The sequence below is a fragment of the Aythya ferina genome, assembly GCF_964211825.1.
Source record: "Aythya ferina genome assembly, chromosome: 8".
Taxonomy (NCBI): domain Eukaryota; kingdom Metazoa; phylum Chordata; class Aves; order Anseriformes; family Anatidae; genus Aythya; species Aythya ferina.
The window spans coordinates 21,561,853-21,589,664 of record NC_140304.1 but is presented as its reverse complement, the minus strand read 5'-3'; the positions used below and the strand labels follow the sequence as shown (position 1 = coordinate 21,589,664).

Below are 27,812 nucleotides of genomic sequence, written 5' to 3'. Positions count from 1 at the left end.
TTGCCCATAGGTTGTAAGAAAACCAGAACTGATTCACCAATCTTGGAAATGGAAACACTCAGAAACACACAACCCTGCTTTCACTGTCATTTGGAAGCATTTAGGTCAGAGCATTGCATCCGCTGACTTTAGATGACAGAAAAGACAGAAAACAAATTAACAAATCATCAAATCATTCTTTCATTTCATTATGGGTAGGGCATCAGAGCTTTTTTTTTTTTTTTTTTTTTTTCAGGTAAGCATTGAAATAGTTTCTGCAAATCCTTGAAACTTGTCTGTATATCAAGGGTATAATTTTACTTTAAAATACGAGTACTTCGGATAAAGAGCTCGATCTTCCTCATTTGATCAATGTGCTTTGCTCCAGACAATGAAGCCTTCAGACTCTTCCACATAAATCTCTGGAAACGGTGAATAACTTTTATGGACGCCTCTTCGTTTTATTGGGATGCTTGTAACATGAAACAGAACTTCTCTTTTATACTGGACCCCTTTTCTGTGTCATCATTGATAATTTAAAGATAATTATTTATAATTTAATCAAAACTACTTTTGTTTTCCTTCACAGGTTGATGCAGAAGCAACACCAGAGGATGTTTTTCTGGAAGTCTGCAAGTCAATTGACTCTTTTCTGAAAAACGAAGCAGCAGCGTTTTCAACAGTAATGCAGTAACGGTCTGTACACAGCTTCACCTCACACGTGCACTTGGCAGTCATGAATAAAATGCTGTTCAAAGCAATACTGCTTTCTTGAGAGGTATCTGGAATTTGTGCATGTGGTATGTTATTTCAGATGATTTTTTTTCTCTGTTCAGACAATACACTCAATATAGAGTGTCCTGTATGCTAACTCCACACTAAGAACTGTATGTTGTTTTAGTGGTTGTTTGCTCTTCACGGGCTACAAGCAGCATGGTGAACAGCAGCTCTAGTTTGTATTTCATGATCTTATATATTTGAATGGAAGTCAGACACATTGCCTGGTCAGCAGTGAGCTCTTCAACCACACCATTCACTGTACAGCATATTAAGAACACTGCAATTGTCCCATTGATTTTTAATTAACAGTATTAATAGTTGGGGTATCACTTAGCTTGTTTTTTGTTTTTTTCTTAGTGACTAAAATCTCGTTACACGCAGCTGTAAGACAGCTAGAATTAGTAAAGCTAAAAGTTGAAATACAATTTTGCAGACATCCCCAGAACACAGCTATAACACAAAAAATAATTGAAAGCAAAGACACAGCTGAATATTGTGGAAGTCTGTCAGTCCTGTGAGGTCTGACTTGTTTCAGAGCAGACACCATTTTTGAGACAGCTGTCTTCTGTTGGAAAGTGCTGGGTATTATAAATGATGACTTCCCAGTTTTGTGGACTAAGGTGAAAATAATGATTGTATAGTGCAGTTACATGTGCAATTTGATAATTATCCATATTAACATCAGTTTTACTATATCAGCTAAAATCTACATATAAAGTTAACCATGAGCCAGGGATTAAAATAATCAAATATTTGCTTGCATCTTCAGTAGGCCACAACATCCATAACATCTGAAAACAAGTCTGTAAAAATCATATCATATTTCCATTAAGTTAACAAAAATATTGTGGAGGTTCTTTGGTTTACTGACAACTAAATAAAAGCTTGTTTGACATTCCTATAAAATTGCATCCTCTTACTGGAACTACTGGATAAATTCAGTTGAAGTGGGTTGCATGATTGCTCTTTCTGTTAAAGTTGCACTTGATGCAGCAGATTTGTATTTTTAAAGTTACCTTTCTTGTAATGAGGACATAATACAAATAAAACATACAAAAATGAGGAGTAATAATTTCTGTTACAATTTATGTGGGTTTAATCCTTTTTAAAGCACAGTACATGACTTGGACATATAGTTCAAATCAGCATGCTTACAAAGTATGTCCTTTTTCCACTCAGGGCAGACTCTTCTGTTTTCTTTCTCTTCCATAGCATTTGCCCTGTAAATGCTAATTCAATTATTTTGTTAAGGGAGTATTTTAGATATGTTCTTATCCTTCACATCCTGGATGTTCCTCCTTCCCTCGGTCCTTTTACAGACTACATTTTACCTCTGATGCTCTAGGAAGTGCTTTTCCAGCTCCAGAATAGTGGCATTACATGACCAACATCTGCAGTACAACAGCTTTAAGCAAGAGACTTTCATAATGTATGAGCTTGAAAAGGTAGTTTTTTCTAAACCAAGCCTGCAAGCAGTAGCAGCTGTATTGTATAGTATTTAAAAAAAATAAAAATAAAAATCTGGAGTTACTATGAAGTTCCAAATTCATCTGGGTTGCTTTTTGGAGTATTTTTTATTACAACTAATTACAAATAGGTTAAAAAATGTGGAAAAAGTGTGGAACATCACACTTGTCGGATGGGAATAAAGACAAAAATCAGCTGCTACCTTAAAAAAAATACAAAAATTATTCATCATACAGTTTCAGTTCAAAGTTCCTGATTTTTCTGGTCCTTTTTGTGGAACAAAAAAATCCCATGCTTGTCTGGGTATATGTGCTTTAGATATCTGTTTGCATATGTTCATAATATATGCAAGAGAAATATCTGTATATGCATGCATATGGACATATAAATATTTATATGCATTCAATTAACAAAAGGATTTATTCAAGACATTTCTTTCTTAGGTGATTCAGATTTGAAATTCTCCTTCTGCTTCCAATGTCATTCAAATTACATATATGTTTTTCTTCCCAAGCTATCCTAAATGGATGACTGAGTATTTGCTTTTAATCATATTTTCACTAATGTACTTCCATTATTTCCTTTTTTCTTTAGGATATCAACAGAACACAGACAGTTTACTACAGATTCTCTCCCTGATAACACATCTTCACCAACTCTGCCTTCTCATAAACAGCACAAATGGTCTTTCATACTCTTTCACTAGATCCTGTCAGAGCAGGATCTTTCTGAATTAAAGGGAGAACTGAAGTATGCCTTGTGAATTTTTGTTGTATTTTCCTAGGTTTGATTTAATTTATCCAAGTATACAAGATATGCGAGATAGGTTTACATGATACTTGCTCAGTGTTCTAGTAACTGTACTCTAGTACCTTCTAAATAGATTAGATGCTTAAACTTGCTTTTCTCTGAAGCAAAAAATGACTACACCTAAGTGTTATTGTGAAAATTAATACTCATCAGGCTATAATTAGGTTATTAGGTGCAGCCAGCCCTTCTTATTGCCATATTTATTTACTTTTAAAGTCAAATTACTTTCTTTTATAGCTAATTACTCTTGAATGTTCAAGTTTTCAAGCAACTGGAAGTCTACTACAGTTATAAAATAATCAAGTGTTTCTGAATCACAAGCTATACATTTCAATAAAAAATATATTAACTAAAAATATGTCACAATAATTACAAAGCTTCTCAGACAATGACATACAGTGTACCAAAGCTACTAAAGTCTGATTTTCCTGAAATCTGGAAAAGAACAATTTACGAATAAGATACAAGAAAACTGAAATGCCAATCCTGCAAAGGCGAAGCATATTTACGTAGGTGCAGAGCGCCATCAGCTCCCACTGATATTAACAGCCGAGGAAGGCGCTGGGCATCTTGCAGGTCTGCATAGTGAATATCTGTATGACATATTAAAATGCCCTTTAATGTTTTCCATTTTGATTAAAAAGTCAAAACTACACAGAAAGGAAGTCACAGCAAGCATTCTATATATAAACAGACTGTATCCACATAGTTTATTTCTCACAGTTCTCCTGACAATTGAACATTATTTAAGAACATACTGTATACACAGATAAGAAGAAACATACAAAATGTTTTAAATGATGCACAACAAAATCCAGCAGTATAAAAGAATGCATGTGAACCCTTGCTCACTGCTCAGGCTAAATTTAATCACTGTTTAAATAGTAATAAAAATACAATCTTTCATGGATCTTGTGCAGACTACAAAAGAGGAAAAATTATTACCATATATATGATTTATATTAGGCAGTTTTCTTTGATGAGTTGCACTAACAACTCCAAATACAGAGGCAGAAGGCTGTGTATTTTATTTTAAAGGAGTTAATGTTGAGTATTAGAGACTTTACACAGTTACTACCACTGGCACTTTTCACCATATTTTGTACACATCACATGATCATCTTATATAACATTACATTTAAAAAATATATCTGAGTGACAATTTTATAACATTCACACACCATGAGCTGGTTAAGGAAGCAATGCCACAGTTGCCTCCTGTAGTGCTTCACTGTTGGTAAATAGAGTTCATCGTGGTTTTAAAAAAAAAAATTTAAAAAAAATTAAAAAAATTGAAAGTCAATGTGATTAAGCAGCTCCGATTTAATAAAGGCCTGTAACCAACCATTGCTGAGACAGTGAGTATTTTTTAGAGTATATCCTAGAAGCAAACACTGTCATTGGTTAAAACCTTGCCTAAAGTCAGTTACTGTGCTGAAAACTATTTCACAACAAAACTGCAAGCTACTAAACTGTTTTTATATAAATACTTCATCTCCTCTGGATCTCATTATAACCAAGTTCTTCAAAGCCTTTGGAATTTACTCTGTCTTTAATGTGTGCTCTCATTTCTGGCTCACCCTTTTGTATGTTTTTCTTTTGTGTTTAGATTCACCACCTAAAAATGACTAATGTGGTGAAAAAGTCTCCCAGTGAAACCTTCTGCACACTAGGAATGTTCAGCTGCTGTTCAGTGATCTAGAACCATGACAGCTCAAAGCTGTAGTTTGACAAGTACACCCAGGAAGCTGTCATGCTGTGAGCGACATTTCAGGGAAAGCAGAGAGTCTTTCCAAAATGTGCACAGAATTAACAATGGTGCCATTGTTATTTTTCAAATAGGATAGTAAGCCCAAGATTGTAGATCTGCTTCCCATGTCATCTATTTGCTGGAAAGTAGTTTGGGTCAAGGTAATTGTAACTGGTGCCCTGGGACATGCAGTAGTCTCTGTCTAAAAATGTCTCTGCTCTGTAAATAGGTTCTAACTGATGATCCTCCTTATGAATCTCTGTTTCATGCAGACTGCAAGGGAAAGAAAAAGATAACAGTTTAAAAGTCAAATATTTTCCTTAACTTTCATAAACAGCTTTCAATGATCATATTAAGAGTCATACCAAATCTGATACTGAACAATTATTGTACAAAAAACAATTTCCCCCCAACTATTTAACAGTAGTAAATCTAATCTGTCCTCTGTATTATTATTGTATGTATTTTGCAAGCATGTTCTAGATGTACATCTCCCACGAATATATGTTTAAGTATCTTTCACTTCACCCAACACAAGAGATGTATCCTGTGCTGGAGCAGGTATACACAGCAATAATACCACATTGATATACTCACGGTAATTACAAATACCAAATAGAAGCATATGCTGCTCACCAGTCAGAACAAGAGTCACAGAAATCCAAGGACATTTCTTGAGGGCAGTCTTGGCAGTGCCACCGAACACCCTGAATAGGTTCAATCCCGCAGTTATCACACTGTGAAGCAGATTGAAGAACAGTGGAAAAAAAACAACTGTAATCACTTACATTAGTAACAGTGTTAGTATTTATGGCACCAACATGCCATATATCAAGACACAGAATCATATGTTGATTACTGCTAGCACAACTGAATTCTTCTCCTCACCGCCCATAATGTATCTGAGATAAATAAGTCCTCAGACTCAGGACAGGCCCTCCAGAGTTCTGAGGACTGATTAATCTCTCTCGTTTTGCTTCCCACTACTCCAGTGCTCCACTCTGACATTAACCTCCTGTTCAACAAAAGCAGGCCTAGTCCTGCCTGTGGTCACTGCTTATCCTCACACAGCTGAAATGTGTTTCTATAGCTTAAGCCCAACCATGTGTAATGTCTTAATACAGACTCACTCGCCAGGACAGAAGACAGCAGCAAAACTTTACCACTAGGAGTTTGTTGGGGGGCTGTTGACATGCTGTAGGTAGGGACACAAAGGTCAGACTGAGGCACTTTCAAATACTATAGTTACACATTATAGGTGGGCTGGAACTAAAAGCCAAGTTAGTTGGAAAGGAAGTGGGACAACAGGTTTGGATAAGGAAACAGAAGCCCAAATCTTAAGCCAAGTGAGAAGGAAAGAACTATTCTCCTCAGAAGAATCGTACATCTTAAAGAGCATTGAAGTGCAAGAAGAATGTGGCATGAAGAGAAAAAAATTAACTACAAATGAATCCGCAAGACTGAATGAAAAATTCATGATGATAAAGAGGAAGAATAGAGATGCACAGAGATTTAGTGAAAAATGAAACTTGTAGAATGGGACTTGCAAAAATCTAAACCATCAACAGCGCTGCAGAGATAGGACAGAAAAGGAAAGAGAAACATGGAAAACGAGCCTGTGCTCACATAGCTCATCCTCCTTCAGGACACGAAGTGCTGTGGGAGAACTTTGGGTGTCATCTGTGAAAGTCACTTGCACAGCAACTCGCCTGAGCACAACCACCTGAGGTTACAAAAAACTCACAAACAACTCCATAGAAGTAAGGGATACAGCTGTGACAATGACAGCTTTCAGAGTTTGAGGGCTGGTAATAAGGAAGTAATAGGCATACTCAGGGCTTTTCTCTGAGAGTATCAAGTTCAATACAATAATAAATTACAATTAAAAATCAATTCCAGTTATCTCAAGTTGAGAGCCAAAAGGTAGTGGAAACCCTTAACCTGGATTTCTGTGCGCCAGCTTCCCTCTCCCCTGTAAGAGGAATAATAGCATGCCTTTCATTTTATTCAAGAAAATAGTATTTGCAAAGTATTTTGATATTATAGCAATAAAAGCCATAAAAAGCCAAAATGGGATTCAATAATTCAATATTCAAAGCAGAGTTTGAATAAAGTGTAAACGAGGTTGAAGGTCATGCAGAACCGTAAGTGTTCTGAATAGTTGCTTGTTAGGTGAGCACCATTCAAGTCTGTGCAGTGAGTGAGGCTGCACTCCTGAGGAAAAACAGCATATAATCACGTAATTTCATAGATAAAAATTAATAATAAAATCAAATTGGGGTTGCAAAGAAACTTTCAAACTTTGAATGCCTGACACTGCACAATGCCAAATGTACTTTTCAGTGTAATTTTATGTTGAAGAAAGTAACTAGTTTCTAACCTAGAAGGCCTGTCTGACTGACTGAATTTTTCATTTTTTTTCTTGGAACAAAACCATTAACTTGAAGAAAAAAGGAAAAAAAAAAAAAAAAAAAAGGAGGGAAAAAAAAGAAAAAGCCTTGGAAGTCTAACAACACGATTAAGTTAGTCGCATTTGTTGGCACTGACAATCTCAATTTTCCCGTTGTTCTGAACTGAACTTTAAACTGAATACCTTTGCATTCTTATATAAATGGTTATCAGAAAATAAACCTACTTGCCTAATACTTCTAACAAGGTGAAGAAGCTGTTCCAACACAGCAAACAGTTATACAGCAAATCTCCTTGCAAACCAGAAAATGTAATTTTGAGAATGCCCTATCTTTCATATCATTTATTAATGGCTGACATTAGGATAACACACTATTTTAACTCATTGTTTATTATATTATTTTTCACATAATCATTGTTTTATATTGTCGCTTCAACTTCTGTGATAGGATTATGAAGCTGCTACAGTTTTTCTCTGTAGAGAAAAAAAATAAAAAAATTGTTAGTCTGCTTCTGTTCTCACTCCATATCTTTTTCTTTTCTTTGGTCTAAGGTGGAGGAAAAATGACTCCAAAATCGTAAGAGAATTATCATCAATGAATCATTGCCAAACCGGAGTATGGTGCCAAATGGAATTCTGTAGTGATTTAACCCAGCTCTAGAGCCATATTTCCATACTATGAATGAGGAAAAGACAGCATGCTTATTAATTTCCATACAATATTCCATATATTCTATGAAACCTGAGGCATTGGAAAGAGTGAATTAACTGAGTTGTTTTGATTAAAGAAGATGAGGGAAAGCAGACACAGCGAAAAAGAATTATGGAACCATCCTTGTTATATTAAACAAAGCCTTTTTAGGAAATCTAAACCATGTTATCTTTAAAGACTTCTACACTCTGCTGAGTAAGAGAACATCACCTAAACTTACCTTAAATCCCACATGCTGTACAAATCCACTTTCTGCATGTATCTGCTGTAGTTTCTGTTTCTTTAATTTTTTAAACTCTAACAGTTCTTTATATTCAGGTAAATCACGATACATTATTGGAATACTCTCTTCATCCTGTTCATGATTAAAAAAAGATAAATATTCTTTAGGAACGTACCTACATATTTCACAAATCAGTAAGTATAATTAACTTCTGGGAAAAGGCTGGCAATATATTTGAAGAAACATAATGGGAAATTTTTAAAATCATAGCAAAAAAAAGTACATAAAACAAACTTACACTTTTTTTTTTTTTTTTAATTAAATATTCTTTACTATTTGCATTATACCAAAATATTACCCTGAAAATAAGTTTCTTCTGGAAATGCTTAGCAGTAGGATAAAGGAGACAGCAGACCTTTCCCTTAAAACCTAGCTTTTCTCTCATCTTTGATGCTTTACTGCAATTTATACGTAATCTACTTTCTCATATATTGTAGGCAAAATGGCAACTGCAGTAAAGACTAAATCTGAGCATTAACATTTCAGGTAGGTTTTATCAACTTCACTGATTTTCCCCTTTGCTATTCTATGGAATAGCATGGAGCAGTATTATTCTAAGGCCAGTTGCGATAACTGTTCACAAGTAATTTCAAAACTGTAAGAATTTAAAAAGCTGATGATACCCAAAAATTCTTCACAGTTTTAAGAATTTTTTGCATCAAGCCATGTGTTTGAAAGACCCATAAATAAAGACAGTACCAAGCTTTCATTATACGTACTACATACTTTTTAACTGAAAACAATCTTTAACAGATTAGATTCTCACCTTTACCTGTAAGAATAAAAAGTTATGAGAAATATCATTCCATGACTGTAAAAGTAGAAAGTTACAGGGTTATTTCATCTCATGCTCACTCCTCCTTCCATTCATTTCATATTGTCTTAATAGCTTAAGAAAATAGATTGCTTCACTTCCTGAATTATGAAAAATTCCATATCCCTATAGGCTGGTGCATATAACTGTACCCCCAAAATCATAACACATGGTTCTCTTTTTAAATAAAAAACACACCATTCTGATTTTTCTCATCCAATTTTCTTCAGCAAAGGTTGAATACCTGTATATTATGAGAACAGAGAAGCTCTCATTCTAATTCAAATGTCTACTTCATGATGGCTATTTAATTGTAGCAGCTGTTGTTATGGATTTGCAATGGTTTTCGGATCCTATACTATAGGAATGTTCGGTTATGAAAAAGAGCTATGAGACAGTAATAAGTCTTCAAATATAGCCTGCACACATCCTTTCAATTATTCTTCTTTCTAAGAAACTGCGAAGTTTGAGGAATGTGCGCTACATTTAGTAAGTTTACTAAAGAAAGGGAGGGAAAATGGCATGCTCTTTAGCACTAAATTTCTAAAGGTTGTATCAATTATTTAATTGTAATTGTGAAACTATTTTGTGGACTAGACTGCAAATATTCAGAAAAAAAAACAAGATCAAATGACATAAATTCTGTGGTAATAAGCTATGTTCTTTTCATATAAAACAGGGATTCACATTCTATGCAAACCTAAGTTTTTCTGAGAAAAACCTACCTGGAACAATATAACTATGTATTGAATAAACTATGGTATAATAATCCTATAATAATTTATTCTGTTCTTGTAAATTGTTCTAGAATAATTAGACTACTCACAAAATGAAGTAATTGTAACTGAAAAATAAATGCACTCTTTTGAGAATAGAAGGTCTTCACTTAGAAATAATTAATCTATACCACAACAATATTTTGAAAAATGGTTATGCCAGTCAACTTGCAATACCCAGACATAATCTTTTATTTTACAAGGAAACAGCACCTGGTACTTCCATTGTAAAGAAATCAAAGAAAACCTTGCCTATAATTTTCTTGCTACACCAAATATATAAAGTATTTTTTCTCTGAGACACTGACTGTAACTAAGAGATCTGATTTTTAACATTAGAACAGACTCCAGTATATTTATTTTGATTATAGTTCATGATCTCTTTTTCTTTCCAAATTGTTTCTATTTTGCATTGATAATGGGGATCTTTTTTGTAACTGAGCTCACCTGTGTCTTTCTACATTACTGCAAGCCAGAAATATATCCATCTGGAAATGCTGCACTAGTGAAGAAAGAAAAGATTAAGCCAAATTAAAAAAAAAAAAAAAAAAAAAAAAAAAAAAGGGCACAAGTCCACCATTATCACTGCAAAAAACCAGCAACTTCTACCAAAATGAAAATAAATCCCAGTTGGTTTATGGTCCTCATATTTACTAAAGTTAGGACACCATGGGGAAAAAAAGTGTTTAGAATGTTTTAGGAAAACATTAAGAACAGAATATGTATTTAAGAATAATACAGAACAAAGGAATGTGTGATCAAAAACAGCTCCATTAAAATACATAACAGTAATCGGCATCTCTTCTAATACACATTTTTCTTTCCACATCTTTTAGGATTCTTATTAGGAATAAATAAATTATCAGAAATGCCTGGACATGAAAAAAGATCATCACTGAGAGACAGAATGAGTGAAAATGTGATTTAAGACTGGGTTATAAATGAGCAAATGTAATAATTTCAGGAAGATTATGCAGTGCATGTGAAAAAAGTCAATAAAGCAAATGAATGGACTTCAGCTGGGTGGCCTTAATGCCCCTGTTATGCAACAAGCTTTTCACACACATGATGTCACTAGGCTCTCCAAAACAATACCAAAAATTAACAGGTCAGGTCCTTCAGTCTAAACACAGTAAAGCCACAGTGATTCACACCAGCTGTGAGCTGTGTCAAACATATTCTCATTAGGATCCCTAATACATAGGCACTACAGTCCCCCATATGGTTGTAAGAAGTGTCTAAACCATTGTAGTATTACTGCATGTGATACATTGGGAAACTGGAACACTACACGTTGTAATGACACACTGGGACAAGACATCTACTGGAATTTGCCTCTAAAAGCACGTATTTGCCACTTCAGGACTAAGTCTGTTAGCTCATGTTTTCAAGCAGATTGAAAAAAAAAATTGATTTAGTGAAGGAAGACAAAAAAGCAATGATGCCAATGGAACTCAAGCTTTACCAAGACACTATGCAACCTGTCTAATACCACACCTTTACCTAGAATCATGCCTGGGTTGTTTGTACAGTTTTAAAAATGATATCACTTATAATAACATAATAAGTAACATTAAAAATAAATAACATCAGATCACTTTTTGAAAATACGTAAAACTAAACATTTTAGAAGTTGTTTCAGGACAGAAATTTTTACTACTTCATTTACTTCCTATCTTTTTGGTCTATTTTTTCTGGAACTGTGGACCTTTATATTAACAATGTGTTTGCAATTCAAAATGACCCATGAATCTGACTATAATTTAGTACTTAATTGATGATATTTGTTTTATGGCAAAGATGCTTCATCCTCATATTATTCAATAAACAAGTTAAGATGACAATAAGGAATACATTTGCTTACTGATTTAAATGACATACCGATACTTCCTCTTCTGCTGCAGTATCCATATGACTGTGAAAACTGGATCTGTCATCATCTTCATCCATATAAACTGGGGGTTCATGAGATGTCATGAAAGTTGAAGGTTTGAAAAGATGTTTATTTAAAGGGTGCTGCCGTCTACTTGATGACTACAGTGGAAAGATAATATATTTATAAAAAAAATTGCTTGATTACCATTTAAGTAATCCTCATCAGTATAACCTTGTCAGAAAAATCACTCTTTTGCACTGAACATGTATCATCTTCCCCATTATTTTTACTTAAACCTCTATATTGGAGCCTCATATAGTTTCATATTGTGGAGCTTTTTTCCCCAGTAAGTGAAATCAGACAAAGAGTGGAACACTTCTCTTTTTAAAACCCAGCAAGAAAGTGCTCTCACTATAAAAAGCCCAGCATCTAAATTAATGAGACACAACAGTAAAAATAAAATAAAATAAAACAAAACATACAATTTTAAAGACTGAGAACCAAAGTGCAAAGGTATTAAAAGACTTCCAAGGCTTAAGGGATGGCTCTTGTGTGGGACTAACCAAAGAAGTACTTTTGCACACATCCTAGACCCAGGAGATCAGTCCATGTTTGACACATCATCAAATTCTTGTATTAGTTTGTGTCTTAGAAAATGCAAGTCTAGGCTAATTTTGTCCAGATTTCTTTCTTAGTCTATGGTAAGAAAAAGCTACTGCTAAAGGCTTTTCATTCCACCACAAAAGAGGTGTCTATGAGAAAGAATTTGTCCCTGAAGGTTCTTTTTCATTGCCACTGACTGGAAAAGGAATCTAAGAAATGTTCAAACAGATAAATTACTCCATTAGTGTGTATCTAACGCTGTCTGAAGGTGTAGAATGCACAACAATTTTAAAGTGGATTACTTAAAGGCACTCAGCCCCCATTACTTAATCCCCATGGAAGAATATTAAATATCAAGTAGAAGAGCTATTGGTGAATGAAACTGACTTAACTTTTTACTTAGCTCCTTTCCCGACCAGCATTTTGACATCTTAAATACATTCCACAATTTAAAGAAAACAATGCAAATCAAAAACTGTAAGCATGGAAAACATTTTCTTTTAATTATAAAACAGAGGACTTGTCTAGGTTCTGTCACGTAGACAAAGCATAAGGAATATTTACAACAGTTAATGCTTTCTCTTTTCATAGAAGATGCTTCATCCCAAAGGCTCCTAAAATCAGTCACAAACCTGTAGCACTGTAATAAAACCATTTATCTCTAAACTGGGATTCAATACATAACATTATTTTATAGTTCTGCACAGTTTAAAAAGCAAAGGCAAAGATCCCATAAATTATATTAGCTGGAATGGAGCTTTGCAGACAAGTATAACAAGGAATTAAGACTAGCCCCATTGTAAGGAATGATCTGAAATAATGACAATTGGAAGCTGGTACCTCGTATCTGTAAGCACACAATGCACAGAATAAAAATGACCATTTTGTTCTAAGCCTAATACAGTGCCTGCTGCATTGAATTTTTCCACCTTCTGCCTTATACACGTAATCACCAGCTTCCTGAGTTTTGCTTCCTTTCTGGTTTCCTTTAAAATTTCATACCACCAAAAATAATTCTATTTGTAAGGTTAGGCTGTGCATACAGTACTAGATCTGGAATTCAAGAAAGGAAAACCATACCTATGCTTAAATAGTTGCAGTATTATGCATATAGTTATAGCCTAGAAACTTAACTGAGGATTTGAATTCTGTTTTTAATATGATTCTGCTTGTGGTGAAGAATGAACTAAAATACTACATAAGAGCAGATAGTTTAAAATCATTTTTCCTTTGGGAAATTTATCTTGTGGATTAAGCTTAAAGGCAGGTGCACTGATAGAATACAAACATAAAACTGAAACCAATAAGCCGTAATTGAAGAATTGATTACTACAGTCCTAAATCACTGATTCTATTTTCACCAACAGTTGATAACATTGCACAGGAAAATAAACTGGTGCATCGTGCTTGATTTCCTGTGCCATTTATCACAAGAGACATGTCATACGAGGAGATACACACAGCAACTTCAACAAGATGTTAAGGAACTGAGTAGCATTCTCACCTACCCAGGAACCATTTCAAAAAAGCAGCCTAGGCAATCCCCATGGAAAAACAGAAGTACCTTCCCCTTGTGAAGCATCACTATTGACACAATTATTTACATTACATATAACTGGGTTTTTATTTCCTCCAAAATTTATACTTGAAGTATCAGCATCCAATTTATACTTCTATTATTGGCAGTAAAGCAGATAGTGCACTTTACAGTGTATACACACACTCGGTATTGAAACAAACAGGAGTACGGCATAAGCAGGATCCAGGCTTTCAGTACCCCCTTGCACTTCCTTTCTGCCACATTATGTTATCTCCTTTGGAGACCTGGGAGTAACTACAGGCTGGTATGGTGCTGTCAATCAGTGCTCTAAGTAGACAGTTAAACTAGCAGACCAAGACCTCAATCCCCCCCACATATACTATTTGTTTGATTTTTTTTTATTCTGCTGTTTTATTTTTTTTAAATGTTTTTAAAGTGTTTTTTTATTTTTTATTTTTTATGTTTTATTTTTATGTTTGTTTGTTTTTTATGTGGGTTACAAAGAAAAAAAACAGAGAAGCTACCTTAATAAAAATCAGGGACAATGACCTTACTCTTACAACTTGGTAATAAGGGTACGAATTATACTGTGAAAACAGACATGAGCATTACATTTGTTCTATGTATAAGTTTATCTCAAAATCTATATATTGCAGTTTGAAAACATTGAAAATTGTGCAAAATATGTTTTAGTATTGATTATACTGTGTATGTAAGCAGAACAGCAGGACTATAGAACTTTATGGATCACTGTTCAAATTAGTGGAAAACATGGTTAGTGTCAACACGCGTACTGATTAAGTGCTCCCATTATTCAGCAAATACAGTAGTCTGCTGCCCTGCACCCTGTAATAAGTCTTTCCAAATAAAATCAAGAGGAAAGGAAAAACAACTAACATGTGACTAAGGTCATTTAAAATTATAAGGTGACATAAAGAACCCCAAGGGTTATAATTTTCAAAAAACAATTTTCACCCTCCCACATCTCTTTCAAAATTAGCCCCACAGAACGGTAAACTGTACAAGCAATGTAGAGTTTAGATAAATCTCACCACAATATTTAAGGTATCAATGTTTGCAGCTGCTTTTTGGGTTCTTCTGCCAGAAAGCACTTTTCCAATAGATAAAGCAGCAGACAAAATCATGTCTGTGCCTTCCCTGCCTCTGTTTATAGAGCAGAATAGTAGGTTAAAATACTGGTGAAAGTAAAATGGCATTACCATGTTAAATGGAAAGGTCTGTGATACTCATTCTTTGCAGTAACTTCAGAGAAAACTAGCAGACAAGTGGGGGTGTGTACCCTTTTACATCATTACAGACAAGCATTAGTAGATCTCCTATCAGACTCATCTGACAGTAACTTTAGGTCCCAAACTTTCAAGGGACTAAATTTGCAAATGTGCATTTTCAGGATCAGTGCAAGGCTTGCTCTATTCCTTATCAGAAAACACCACAGATACCTCAATGCAAAAAAAAAAAAGAAAAAAAAAAAAGAAAAAAATCAATGTTACTCTACAAAATGTTTTTGTAACAGGTTTTAAACAACTTCTGCAAATATACTGTTAACAAAAAAACAATAAAAACATGCTAAGATTTCCCTCTTCAAATGTCTAGGGTTCTCATTAGTGTCCAGGAGTACTACATGATTTACATCAAAATACACGATTGGCCTGCACAGCAGTCTAGGGTCTTCTTTGTGCTTTTTCAAATTAAGAAGATTTCTCAAGGTCATATTTTCTCACCCATTCCAAGATCAGGAAAAACATTACATTTTAATCATCATTTATATGACCTTTTCATTTTAACAGTCATATATACTGCAAATCAAAATAAAAGATGACATTTTAGAATTAAATGCTCATTTAATGTGCTAGCTAAGTATGCTGTTATACACAGTCGTCTATGTTTTTGGTAATTAAAACATGACTGTACAATATGAACTACAGGGCTCCTTATCCTCTTCCAATAGGGTTCTCATTAGACTCTTCTGTATCAATGACAATACACTTACAAACGAGGAAAAAGTACCCCCCAAGTCCAATGCTCCAGCCTTGTTAGTTCAGCCTGCACTCTAACTGCAGCATTCTCTTTCCTGACACTTCATTTTGGTGTGATTATGCAATACAGCTGTAATTAACAGGTGTTGATGTGAAACTAGAATAACTCCTAACTCACTCTACATTAATAGCAAAAGAAATAGATTAATTAAGAAATACATGCAAGACTTAATCAAGACTTAAGTTCACTGAAATATTAATATTTTAGTTTCAATTTGCATGCAAATGCAAGAAGAAAAATGGAATTTCTGTTGTAATATTGTCTCACCTTTTTGGAATATAAATATAAATTTGGAGTTCTTCCTGGAACTGGAATACCAGCTTTAGTCAGTTTAATAAAATATTTTTGTACTCTACTGGCAACCTAAAAACAAAAAACAATCAACAATTAAATGTCAAATGAAATATAACAGGCCTTCACTTCAAAACTTTGCCAGCATCATTACATTGGTTTAGAATATAAAGACAACAAATTGTCATTTTCTACTCTGTAACAACTAATTAAATATTAAATATTACAACTATTAAATATTACCTATCCTCCAATGCTTCATTATCATTTTTCCAGACATTTTGAAGACTTTAAGGGAAAAAAAAACCCTCATTTAAAAATTACACAGGAAATCCACCAGGAAGGAAAGAACTTCAGTAGTTTGTTACCTGCTGAAGCTAAATGTATTCTTTCTTAACAGCAACAGATAAATATGTATAGTTAGGATACAGAAAGTACTTCTGCATTTTATTTATGATATCAGAAGCATGCATTTTAATTTCCCAGTATGGAAAAATATACCTGTAAGCCTAGATATGACCTGAGATGAGGTATTGTTGTATTAAGAGAAACACTTAAGGATTCTTCTATGCGAAAGCATACTAGTGAAATAGGAGAAATAAAAGTTCTGTAAACACAGAACATCGGCATATTTATTTATTTATAACTTCTGGTCGAACAGGAGAAAGTATGCTGCTTTAGTGGAAAAATCCCTAAAAGTCAAAAACATTCAGTATCTCCACTCCTTTTGTGGACACGGGCCCCAGTATAAAGCTAATTCTTCTGTCTGCAAGTATTAAAATGTCTGCCCATTTTACAGTATTGAGGTGCAGGAAATTCAGTACTCCATCGTAACTCAATCTGAGAACAAATGGTGTCACACACTATACTTGCTATAAAGAATTAAACGGATACTGTCAAAATCTAATGAACAACAACTATGTCTGGCAGTTTTGTCATGGGCTTTGGGGCACTGTTAAAATTCTTGATTTGAGATTAAAAGAATCACGTTGTTATTAGTGAAATGCAGGGTCTGCTGTTAAATTTTTAAGAAAAAGTGCCAACTGAAAAGATACTGAATTTTATGTATTGCAGTTTTAAAAATTGAGATCTACAATTAGAACTACTGGGAAATTACATACTAACTGCTGGGACGCAGTGTCTGATACTGGTACTACCATACTAGAATATTCAAAAAATGCGTAAAGTCAAATCTTTTTCTATCAAGATAGGTTTTATTGATTTAATTATGAACATTATCAAAAATAAACCTCTTTTCTGATTTCTCATTTTATGACTTATGGTACCTAGATTTATTTCTAATTTTTTATTTTCTGTTTAAAAAAATCTCTTATCAGTGCTTCCTAAAAAGCTAAAAAATAATCAACAGAAGAGATTACTTCTTAAAGCATTTTACTTGTTACCTGCTTTGCTGTTCTATTTCCCAGTTCATCAGCTATCTTCTGCCACCGTCGGGACTCTACTTCCTCTGGTGGATACTTCAGAAGCAACTGCTCGAGTTTTTTCTAAATTGAGCACAAACAACAGAAAAAACACATTTTTCTTAGTAGAGATACAAGTTGTCACTGGACAGGTATCTACATACATGTGACTTTAACTTAAATTACTGTAAATATTATTACAATGTTTGTTATTATCACATATATTATTGCAGCTACTAAAGTGGAAGAGTTTCCCATTACCTGTTCCTCTACAGTCCACAGCTGGTTAAACGTTTCAGGTTTGGTCTCATCGCAAAGTCGTCCTCTTATCATCTGCTCAAATATAGTACAAAAAATGGAACAGGTGTTTAGAAAATGTACAGCTAGGATAACTTGACTTTGATCCTTTTCCTAAGTAAAAATCAGAACTGAAACAAATATAGGCATGAAAATTTGAAATAAAATTGTTCTAAAGCAAAAAATAGGATCTCCAATTTGATCCATGAATTAATTTTATGATCAATTTTAATGATTAAATTAATGGTTAAAATTATCCACATACCCCATAATTTAAAAATTTTTACTGTTTTGTAAAAAAATCTATCTTTCCTTTTGTGACAACTACCTGTGGACGACTGCTTGTAGAGCCTTCTGGACCATCACTTAAAGGCAAGACAGAGTATGAAACAGATTCTCCATCCTTCTTGGGATCCAAAGGACTTTTTGGTCTTGCAGGTATACCTACTGCAAACAACACAAGAAATGAATTATTAAAACTCCATGCTGGTCTTTTGCTTCTTGTAACATATATTCACTCTCCTTTTACCTTTGTCAAAAATCAGCTTTGCTCTCCTACTGTTACGTTTTCGGTTTTTGAATTCTCTCTCAAAGTTTCCAAGGCTAGTGGTATATTGGTCCCAGGCAATCTCAGGGAGCTGAACAACTCTCTGAGGATATGGAAGACCCATATCGACCTGAAAAAAATGTGAAAAGTGATAAACAACACTTAATGTACTTGTTGTATATCCCAACAAAGAACTATGGATCCTGGAAAGTTATGAAAAAGTTATGAAAAACTGCCTTTCAACTAAAAGCAAAATTCAAAATCAGCATTTTTAAAGTGCCATGCAGCACAAAGGTTTTTTCAGGAGAAGATCTCTTTCAAGAGTAATACACAACAGTGCATATAAAATATGCAGCGGCACGGTCAATGATGGCTTATTGAGCACAAAGCTTCGAAGTTTGTGTTTCACAGCTGAAATCAGGTGTTTCTGATTTCAATACTCTGTTGCTGTCTACCTGCCTTTTGTTTTGTTTAGACATACTGCTTGCCCACTACCTGTAACTTTCTTAAGGTTAAGAAAACACCATGTTTTATCATCTGATAAACTGAAACCCAAACCCATCCCTTTAAGGAAATCAAAGCATAATTTACAATGTTTATGCTGTCTTCTTACTATAACACTACTGATGCAAGCCTTACAACTTTTTTTTTTTTTTTTTAATGGTCAACCTTAAGAGTATCCTTCCTTAGATTCAGAGACATAAATGTACCACATGCCTTCAACTAGCATTAGTATTTCCTATATGATACAATGATTATCAAATGCAATCCTATTACGAGTTATTAACACATCTCAAAATGTAATGGCTAAACAACCACTGAAACCAATAGACTTACGTCAGACCTCTCTTTAAACCAAGGTCTCTATAAACCTAGGGAAAGGGCATCATAAAATACTTTTTTTTTTTTTAAGCATCTCTGTTACTACATATTTTAAGCTTGAGAAGAAAATCATTCTTTATCAAAATTCATTCTCTACCATCAGACAGTATTTTAGTTACGTTATCCAGCACTCTTCCAGGTATGTTTTCTAATGTCCATTTTGATTTAATGAACGATATTTCCTACTCTTTCAAAAGTACACTACCAAATTCATTCATAGAATGTCATTTAATTGCTCTAATGAGAAAAATTACAAATTCCTGGCTTTACAACCAAGCACTTGCAGTCACCTGTAGATTTCAGGTTGTCTTAAAATACCCACATTACAAGTTTAAAAACTACAGTTCCATGTAACAATGGAAAGAAAACATATCTAATAAAATATTTGAAGACCTCTCTCAAACATTTCATAAGCCCAAGGGTCATTTCTGCTCAGCAGAGAAAGGACTTCAAGCTCCTAATGTTTCTACGCAAGTATATATGGAATTCTGATACCTACAAATGATGAATTACTAGTTATTAAAAAAAAATCTGAGTAAGACTTAAGAAATGCCCATCGAAATACCTTCTTCTGGAGTCTTTCCACAAATCCAATAGGATCTTTCAGTGCTTCTCTCTGGTGTCTGCCTAAACTTTCAAGGTCTTGAACTGCTTGAGTACGTTGAGCCTCGAGCACAGCAATCGTCTGTAACAGTCTCTGATAACTACAGAGACAAAGGAAAACATCTCACTAAAGTTGTCTTTAGAAGTGATCCCCCCCAAACCTAAATACTAGCCACAATAATCAACTAGTATCTAACATGTCATAGCTTATCTGAAACAGTTTATAGACATTTTTACTGAATTATATAAATAATTATCTCAAACTTATTTTAAGTAGTAGATGAATTTATATAAACCAGTAAAAATATTTATGTACTAGATTTCTTTAAATGTAAAACCTACACTAGCTAAAACAATACAGTATCAGGGACAAGCTACTCATATTCTCAATAGCTACGATCAACATACTTTGCTTACAAGGAAAGAAAAACAAAATGATGTAATTTCTTTCACTTCAAAATAAGCTACAAATGATTCTACTACAAAATTTTAACATTGCACTCAACCACCCACACGCTGTACAGGAATGTACAAACTTTGTAGTTAAACATTTCATAGAAGCTTCACTTAAGAGAAAAATGTAAGGACCATTTACAAAATGTACCGATACACCAAGAAGTAACTTGCAAAATAAATACATAAAAAAGAGATTCCTCTAAGTGTACAGAAGTTGAATAAAATGTCAGTGTTCCCTCAAATCTGCCATGCTGGATTCACATGCAATTCTTATCTCCTATTTAACAGATACACTAAAGCATCACTTACATGACTCTCATATCTGTACCCAATAATTGAAGCTTCTCAGACTACCTTCTACAAAGCTAACTTGAAGACAGGAAATCGTACCATACTGTAACTAAGCCTTTAAAAAAAATGGGTAGTAACTATGTTTAATCCTTTTTATAAGCTTTCTAGTTATGGTAGTCCACTTCAGTCCCTGAATCATGCAGTTACCTGTGGCCACTGAAGTTGCAAATTACTAAATATAGACTATACGCGCACACACTAAAATCTAAGATGTATTCACTACTAAACTATTTCAGTAAATTTTCTTTCTGTTCCCTTATTGCTAAAACAAAGAGAACACTAATATAATGAATTCCACACATACTACAGAAAAGATCCAGAGTTTACAGAGCTAATGCAAGTTTTTCAATTGACTACCCTGGTAATTGGATAAGGCCTTAAGTGCAGGGAAGTAAACAGCCTGAAGGCAAAGTGCAGGCTTCATACCATCAAGCATTTAAGATTCTGCCTAGACAAGCTGTTGCCTCACCCCCCAAAAGTTAATTTTCTTTCCACTTACACGTAATAGTTGAAAACACGGGATACAGTCTTAAATTTTTTAGTTGAATACTAAAATGCTGAGTGGATTTAAAACCAGCATGATATAAATATATTATGGATCTATTATTATTTGTCTGCACATATTCAGGTTATATTCAATTGAGAACAGAAATGTTTGTTCAGTAACTAATACAATTATTCCTATACAGGCAAAACAAAGAATTTCAGAAATAAGTTTTGTGAAGGTAGTGACAACACATCATACTGGCCTGAGGGGAAAAAACAAACAAACACAAAAACCTGCAATTCAAATTGTTACAGGTTCACAGGAATCACCATATGTGGAATTAAAACCTTCATTTAGTTTTTACCAATAACATCTGATTAGTGCCTATCTTTCCATACTTAAGTTCAAATGGAATGAAATGACAACTGGGGAGGAGGAACAAAACAAGAATATCAAACTATTACTTCCACTCCTCATTAAAACATTCATATAACCTCACTGAAGTGATCAGGGACTAGAAGTTAAATCACTCACAAATGATCCCTCTGGTCTTCAAGGAAATATACAAAATACAAGGATCATTCAGAAATATATGATGTTGATCGGCAGTTATATAGCACTATTATGAAATATTTCAGGAGTGAAAAACAGGGTATTGAGCAAACTGCTCCAATACATAAATTTCCCAGCATTTTTTGTACTGCTGTCAAGGAAATGATTTCTTCGGAGCTATTTACTTCAACTTCCAAAGTTTTTAATATGCAGATATTTTTTGAAGCCCAGGAACAAGAGTGCAACTTTGTTATGTTAATATCAGATCTCTTTAAATGGGGAGAAATGTGCACTTTAGGTCTCACTTTGCAAATAAAACACAGAAAATACTATCCCTCATATACATCGTTAACATATTCCATATTCACGTACTTGATATTTGCTAAGTACTGCATTCTCTCTGAACCAATGTTCTTCCTTTTATATTCCAACACAACTTTTTAACTGACTGTATAATAATGCACCTGCAAATAACCCCTAAGTTTTCAACTACTACAGTTTTCACATGGTTGTACAGGCTTTCTGTTCAACAATCCTACACGACTGTAAGAGAGCCAAGAATTTCTCTGAAAAAGCAGTAAGTCAAGTAACACACGTTGAGCACTTTCTCAAAGTCTGTCTGTTCCTTTACTGCATTAAGCAAAAGACAGAGGCATCCACATCATTTCCAAGACACTTCAAAAATAAAGCAGCTAACAATTCTATGATACACCTTCCAGTTCCTTTGTGAATAGGCAAAGCAATTATGATTTAAACTACTTCTTGCAGCTGAGAACTAATATTCTCCAAAATTCAAAAAGCCTAATGAACATAAGGCCGCAGACACAGGAAGGAGGAAGTAGCTGTGCCTCGGGTCCCAACACTCTGCTGCAAAACTGGATCCATATTTCAACAAGGCAACCAAACAGCAACCATCTCTACATTATCAGCGAAAACTACAGAATTTCCCATGAAGCATCTGTGAGGAATTACCAAAGAAAATGAACTCACATCCTCTGAAAAAAAAAAAAAAGTCATACAACTAAATATACATTATTTGAGTACACAGGCAGTCAGTTGTATCAGCTACAATGATGGAAGGCATGCTTCACTCAGTTCAAATCACTAAATTTTTGCAACATACAAAACCTGAAGCACAATTGATTTTGTAGGAAGACTCATTTTACTGACGGTACTTCTGTGTTTCCACAACTTCCATAGTAAAACACTATTTTTATAGCAAATGACTTAGCAGCAGCCTGTACAAGAGGCCATGCCATTCAGCATGTTTTACTAAATTGATTTCAGTATTGCAGGAAGAGTCAGATGCTAGTTACTGGTTTCTGAAGGATTCTCCTTCCTTCAAGGGGAGAACGTACTGTACTTTAAATCTTAAGTGAATGAGTGATCTGAGAAACATACTACAAAGCAAAGATTTTAACTTTTAGGCAGTTGATTCAAATCAGTGAATGAGATAAAAATTAATGAGTGAGGCTTTTCAGTTAATATATATTATATATTATGTAAATGTAAAGCATCAGTTTTGTCCTGCTGGACAACGTAAGGGGCAGCCATAAAAACGTGCTGGGCCCTTGTCCGAAAACAAGCCACCTAAGGGGTCTTCATCCACAAATGTTTAAGAACATGTAAGAAAACTGAATGCCACTGGTCCCCTCTCATCCATAAATAATTTCCATTTCAAGTACCTATCTAAAGTACTCACACAACAAACTTGAAATGTGCAAGAGGTATCTCAACACAATACAGTGTGAATTTATCGATTTTTTCTTATCTAATGTTTCAACGTAATTATAATGCAGGTAGAGACAGTAGTATTCTACTTTCCCCTCAGGTGAAAATGAACGGAACTCGTAGACTGAAATCCCTTCAACCTGAAGGTTTAGTCCTTATTTCCTAATGTTAACTAATTTATCAACCTTACATGACTACACAACCTCCTCCAAAGTAATTATACAAATTCTCACATTTACTTCTTTATATAATCACATGATGTTGACCACCTCGAAGTTTCACAGAGCAGTCAGGCTATCTTACATACACATTGCTGAAAGCTTACTACTTGTTTTTAGTGTGACCAATTATGGATTTAAAACGTTTCCACTATTATCACAAAGATAATTTGTTCCCTTATTATTTAAATGTATTTATCATTGTCAGACCACTATTGCAAATCTATGCAGTATTTTTTTTAAAAGATGGCAATACACAAATGAGCTTTATAAAGCTAGCAGGTGACACTTATTAGTAAAGGAAAGCTGTAGCAACTTTTTTTTTCCTTAAAATATTAAGTTAGCTTACAGACCTTCTGTAATTTATTGTCTGCCTGCTCTTGGAAATTACTTAAAGGTTAGAAAAAAGTGAATAAGTCAACCGCATTTGCCACACAATCACCACTCAGTACCATGCAAAGACATGTATTTTGTTGACTAACTAAAAACAAGCGACTTGTCCTCTCCTGACCAAGAAAATGCTGTGAAGCTGTCAGTCACCACTTTCCAATCCCCAAACACTAGCTGCATTTCTACAGTTGCCTGAATATAGTTCACAATACAGTAAGTAGTATGGTAACAAAACTCTTGGGTTATTAGTAGAACTGGAAGGTAAAAATACATATGCCATAATTAAAATGTTATGACATTTGAAAATTTGATTATTTTTTGTGCAGCTAGGATTTATCTTAAATGAAAGACTACACATTTTTCATAAAAAAATGGCTAAAATATACATAGAAAAAAATATGACAGTAAAACAAACTAGTTTTGTAATTTGCAATTCCAAGAACTCTGTGCACAATCAGTATATCATTCCTTGGAAGGCCCTAAGCAAGTCTTTGTTTTAGTGCCATCTACTGGCACTATAGCAATATATGTATTAAAAACGCTTTCCACATCATTTATCACTGGATTTTGGCATACTATCAGCAAATCAGAAAAAAACTTTATTAGATGCTAAGCTAAAAAAGAACTGGTATTAAACAGATTGTATTATAAGACTGGAAATTAATGTAGTAGGTTAAGTAAATACACTTAAATTTACACAAGTAAAATTACACAAGTAAATAGAAGAAAATTACTTAGAATTTCTAGTATAACCCAAGACAGCTATAGTACCAGATGAGCTTCCTGAAGAAATCTTCAGGTCAGATCAATCATCTCTTTTAAAAGATTTTTTTTTTTTTAAGTTAGTTCATAAACATCAGATAAAGTCTCCAGCTTTTAAGCTTGGCATGAAGTCTGCAAGATACAGAAATTTTGACCCTACTTCCCTTCAAATTATTCTACAGTATATTCAAGATCTAAAAATATTAGTGCACTGGGGATAGGTGCAGGGATTCACGCTAACGCGAGACTTGTAGAACATACAACAGCAACATGGAAGCAGAAGAGACTGATGAAGAGAGGTCATTTTTTGATATTCCTTCAGAAACAGAAGAGACTTTGAGGGTATAATAAATACAGGCATATATCAAGTCCCATCAGGACAAAAGCACCTTTCCCTGACGAAAGCAGCACACAGTAGGTTTTTACTTACCTAATGCTTAGGTACTGTGACTAAGGTAATCCACTTAGGGCCCATTTTGCAACTCATTATGTAACTGCTTTCCACTATAACTTAAACTCTTTATATGTACTGTAATTTATTGTGCTTTATCCATACATACTATTTATACTTTAGAACACGTAAAAGACTTCTGAGGTAATTAAATACTTAAAATGTATCTTTGCTTTATACATGTAACAACAACAAAGTATGTACTAATTGACTTCTGGTAACAATAAAAATGGCAATTTCTAAATGCTTGGATGAGGCTGTAATAAACACCTATGTAAAACAAAACATAACTAAAGCTGACAATACTGGTTACTGAACTCATTCAATTCATTCTGTGTTAATCAGCAGGTTTTCACTAAAATACATGGAAAAAACTTGCTTGTGTACGTTCATGCTGTAGGAACAAAAATAATTTTTACAGTAAAGAATTACTCAATCTTCTTTTTTGTGTGTGTACAAAATGAAAGAGAGGGAAGAAATAAGGAAGTAAAGGAGTAAAACATCTTTTTATTAACACCCACTATAATAATAAACCATGAAACAAACACATTTGGGCCTTTGTTTAGGAAACAGAACTTTTAAAGTTTCTTACATGAATCAACAGCGTATCTTCTTTAACTATGCAGAGCAAAACAAAGATGGACAAAGATTCGCAACGAGAAGTTAAAAATCACGTACCCGTCCCTATCAAACCCTGAATATACAGGAAACAAAACCCTAGGATCTTTCCTCCTTTTAAAATAGCGTCTAGAGTAGTTTCTAGTACCAAAGGAACTCCTATATTGATTAGAACTTAACAACATTAAACCAAACTTGAGTACATGCTGCTCACACAATTCCTCTCTAAAAGACTGACTCTAAAATCAGGTTGCGGTTCATGATCCTGCCAAAAATTCATATAAGATCAGAACAAATATACAAGACTGGTAATGAAGTTATCATTTCAAGCTAGGTTAGTTAAAACTGAAAAGACTCCAGCATTCTCATAGCACGTATCAGTCATTAGGGTCTGCTTATTGTCTTGGTGGCACCATTATGCTTATTAACATTTTAGTGAAATATCTGAACATCCTTATCAGGTAGACAATTACATTACCATTTATTCCTTGCCCCACCAGATATACTTTTATGCTGGTATAGCAGCATTGAGATATCACCACTTCTGCTTTTGTTTAAAGTGTGACTTGTGTAAAGCCAAAACCACACCTTTACATAGCTGTGCTGTGTGCATGCTTTTTTTTTTTTTTTTTTTTTTTTTAATAAAATCAGAACCATGATTTTCCTACAGCATCTGCTCTTGCAACTCTGGTATTTCCTACACCTCAAAAACATTTGATTTACTATGAGGATCCTCCAAAAATGGCAAGCATTTCTAAATTTCCCAGATAGGAAAATAAATTTCTACCATTGTTCTGCATTAAAATAGTAAATTGGTGGGTTACTCTTTTTTTTCTCTTTTTTTTTTTGTTTTTTTTTTTTTTTCATTTGTGCATTTCTTCTCTGTGATTTCTGAGCCATATTGAACGACAAAGTTTGAAAGATAAATGAGTTCCTGCATGGTCTCTCTACAATCTGTCAGTATGGGAAGCAGGAGAGATGGTAAGTGCTGGCTCCACTAAGAGCAAGGCAAGCAGAATTCCGCTGTTACTTTTTGCATCCTGGTCAGTCCATCAGCAGGCACAGAGGCGCACGCACTACCACCATGTCAGTCAGCAGGTAAGCAGTCTCTCCCAGGACAGGAAGCTACAACAGAGGACTCTTGGATGTGAGAGTAGTAAGAAGAAAGAAAAGCAGGTATCAGGCAAACGAGAAGAGAATTCAAGGAGCAAAGGACACTAATCCAAGAGAAATCAAGCTTTGATTTCCACAGGATGCATTATTTAAATGAGGATCGCTCTGGGGTTGATAGTGCTGTTCACCAGGATTGAACTGTGGCTGACAGCAAGACAAATATATTCAGAGAAAGAAAAATGAATTCGACATATGTACTTGACATTTAATAGCTGCTGGGATAAGCCTATTACTGGTGAGAAAAAAGCAGATGTTGCACACACCCAAGACATTACCTCTTACAAACTTCATTATTTAGAGTTTATTGGGCAGTTTATGTAATTATAAATCATGATTCTATGATTAATACTCTTACTAAACATTTCTTTGATCTCGTAATAATTTTGTATCATTTACAACTTTTTCCATTGATAAGTATATAGGAAGGATGTCATAAAACATAATAATGCAGGCAAAAAAAATAAACCTGAATATTTTAAGCTGATGTAAAATATAACCACAATTTGATTAATAAATCTGGTTGGATGCCCATTACAGTAGCATGATATGATTTAGTAACACAATTATCTGCACTACCACTCTGCAGTTGATCAGAAACTCATACTAGGAGTATTTAATTGATTTCTTATTTTTCTACTTTGCAGATGAACTAGTTGCAGCATTCAAATTCTACATGAAATGAGATTTTTAACTTAAAGCCGATTTAATGTTTTGTTACTTACTG

General features: G+C 34.1%; 2 protein-coding genes across 4 annotated transcripts in view; one reads left to right on the top strand and one right to left on the bottom strand.

The window, feature by feature from the left end:
* AK5 (adenylate kinase 5) overlaps positions 1-1,828 on the top strand; it is a 93,882-nt gene extending 92,054 nt beyond the window's left edge. Inside the window, exon 14 of the mRNA XM_084528663.1 lies at positions 569-1,828. Coding sequence (XP_084384789.1) covers positions 569-673 — 105 coding nt within the window. The 3' untranslated portion in view covers positions 674-1,828. The remainder of the gene's footprint in view (positions 1-568) is intronic.
* The window catches only part of ZZZ3 (zinc finger ZZ-type containing 3), a 63,789-nt gene continuing 36,886 nt past the window's right edge, over positions 910-27,812 (bottom strand). For 2 of the 3 annotated variants that reach the window (XM_084528660.1, XM_084528661.1), the window contains exons 4-13: positions 19,862-20,000; positions 18,397-18,544; positions 18,196-18,314; positions 17,832-17,903; positions 17,553-17,654; positions 16,126-16,221; positions 11,663-11,815; positions 8,129-8,263; positions 5,423-5,523; positions 910-5,059 (exon numbers count right to left, since the gene is read on the bottom strand). In XM_084528660.1, the coding sequence (XP_084384786.1) occupies positions 4,915-5,059; positions 5,423-5,523; positions 8,129-8,263; positions 11,663-11,815; positions 16,126-16,221; positions 17,553-17,654; positions 17,832-17,903; positions 18,196-18,314; positions 18,397-18,544; positions 19,862-20,000 (1,210 nt within the window). In that variant the 3' untranslated portion in view covers positions 910-4,914. The remainder of the gene's footprint in view (positions 5,060-5,422; positions 5,524-8,128; positions 8,264-11,662; positions 11,816-16,125; positions 16,222-17,552; positions 17,655-17,831; positions 17,904-18,195; positions 18,315-18,396; positions 18,545-19,861; positions 20,001-27,812) is intronic. The other variant, XM_084528662.1, reaches the window with a different exon arrangement.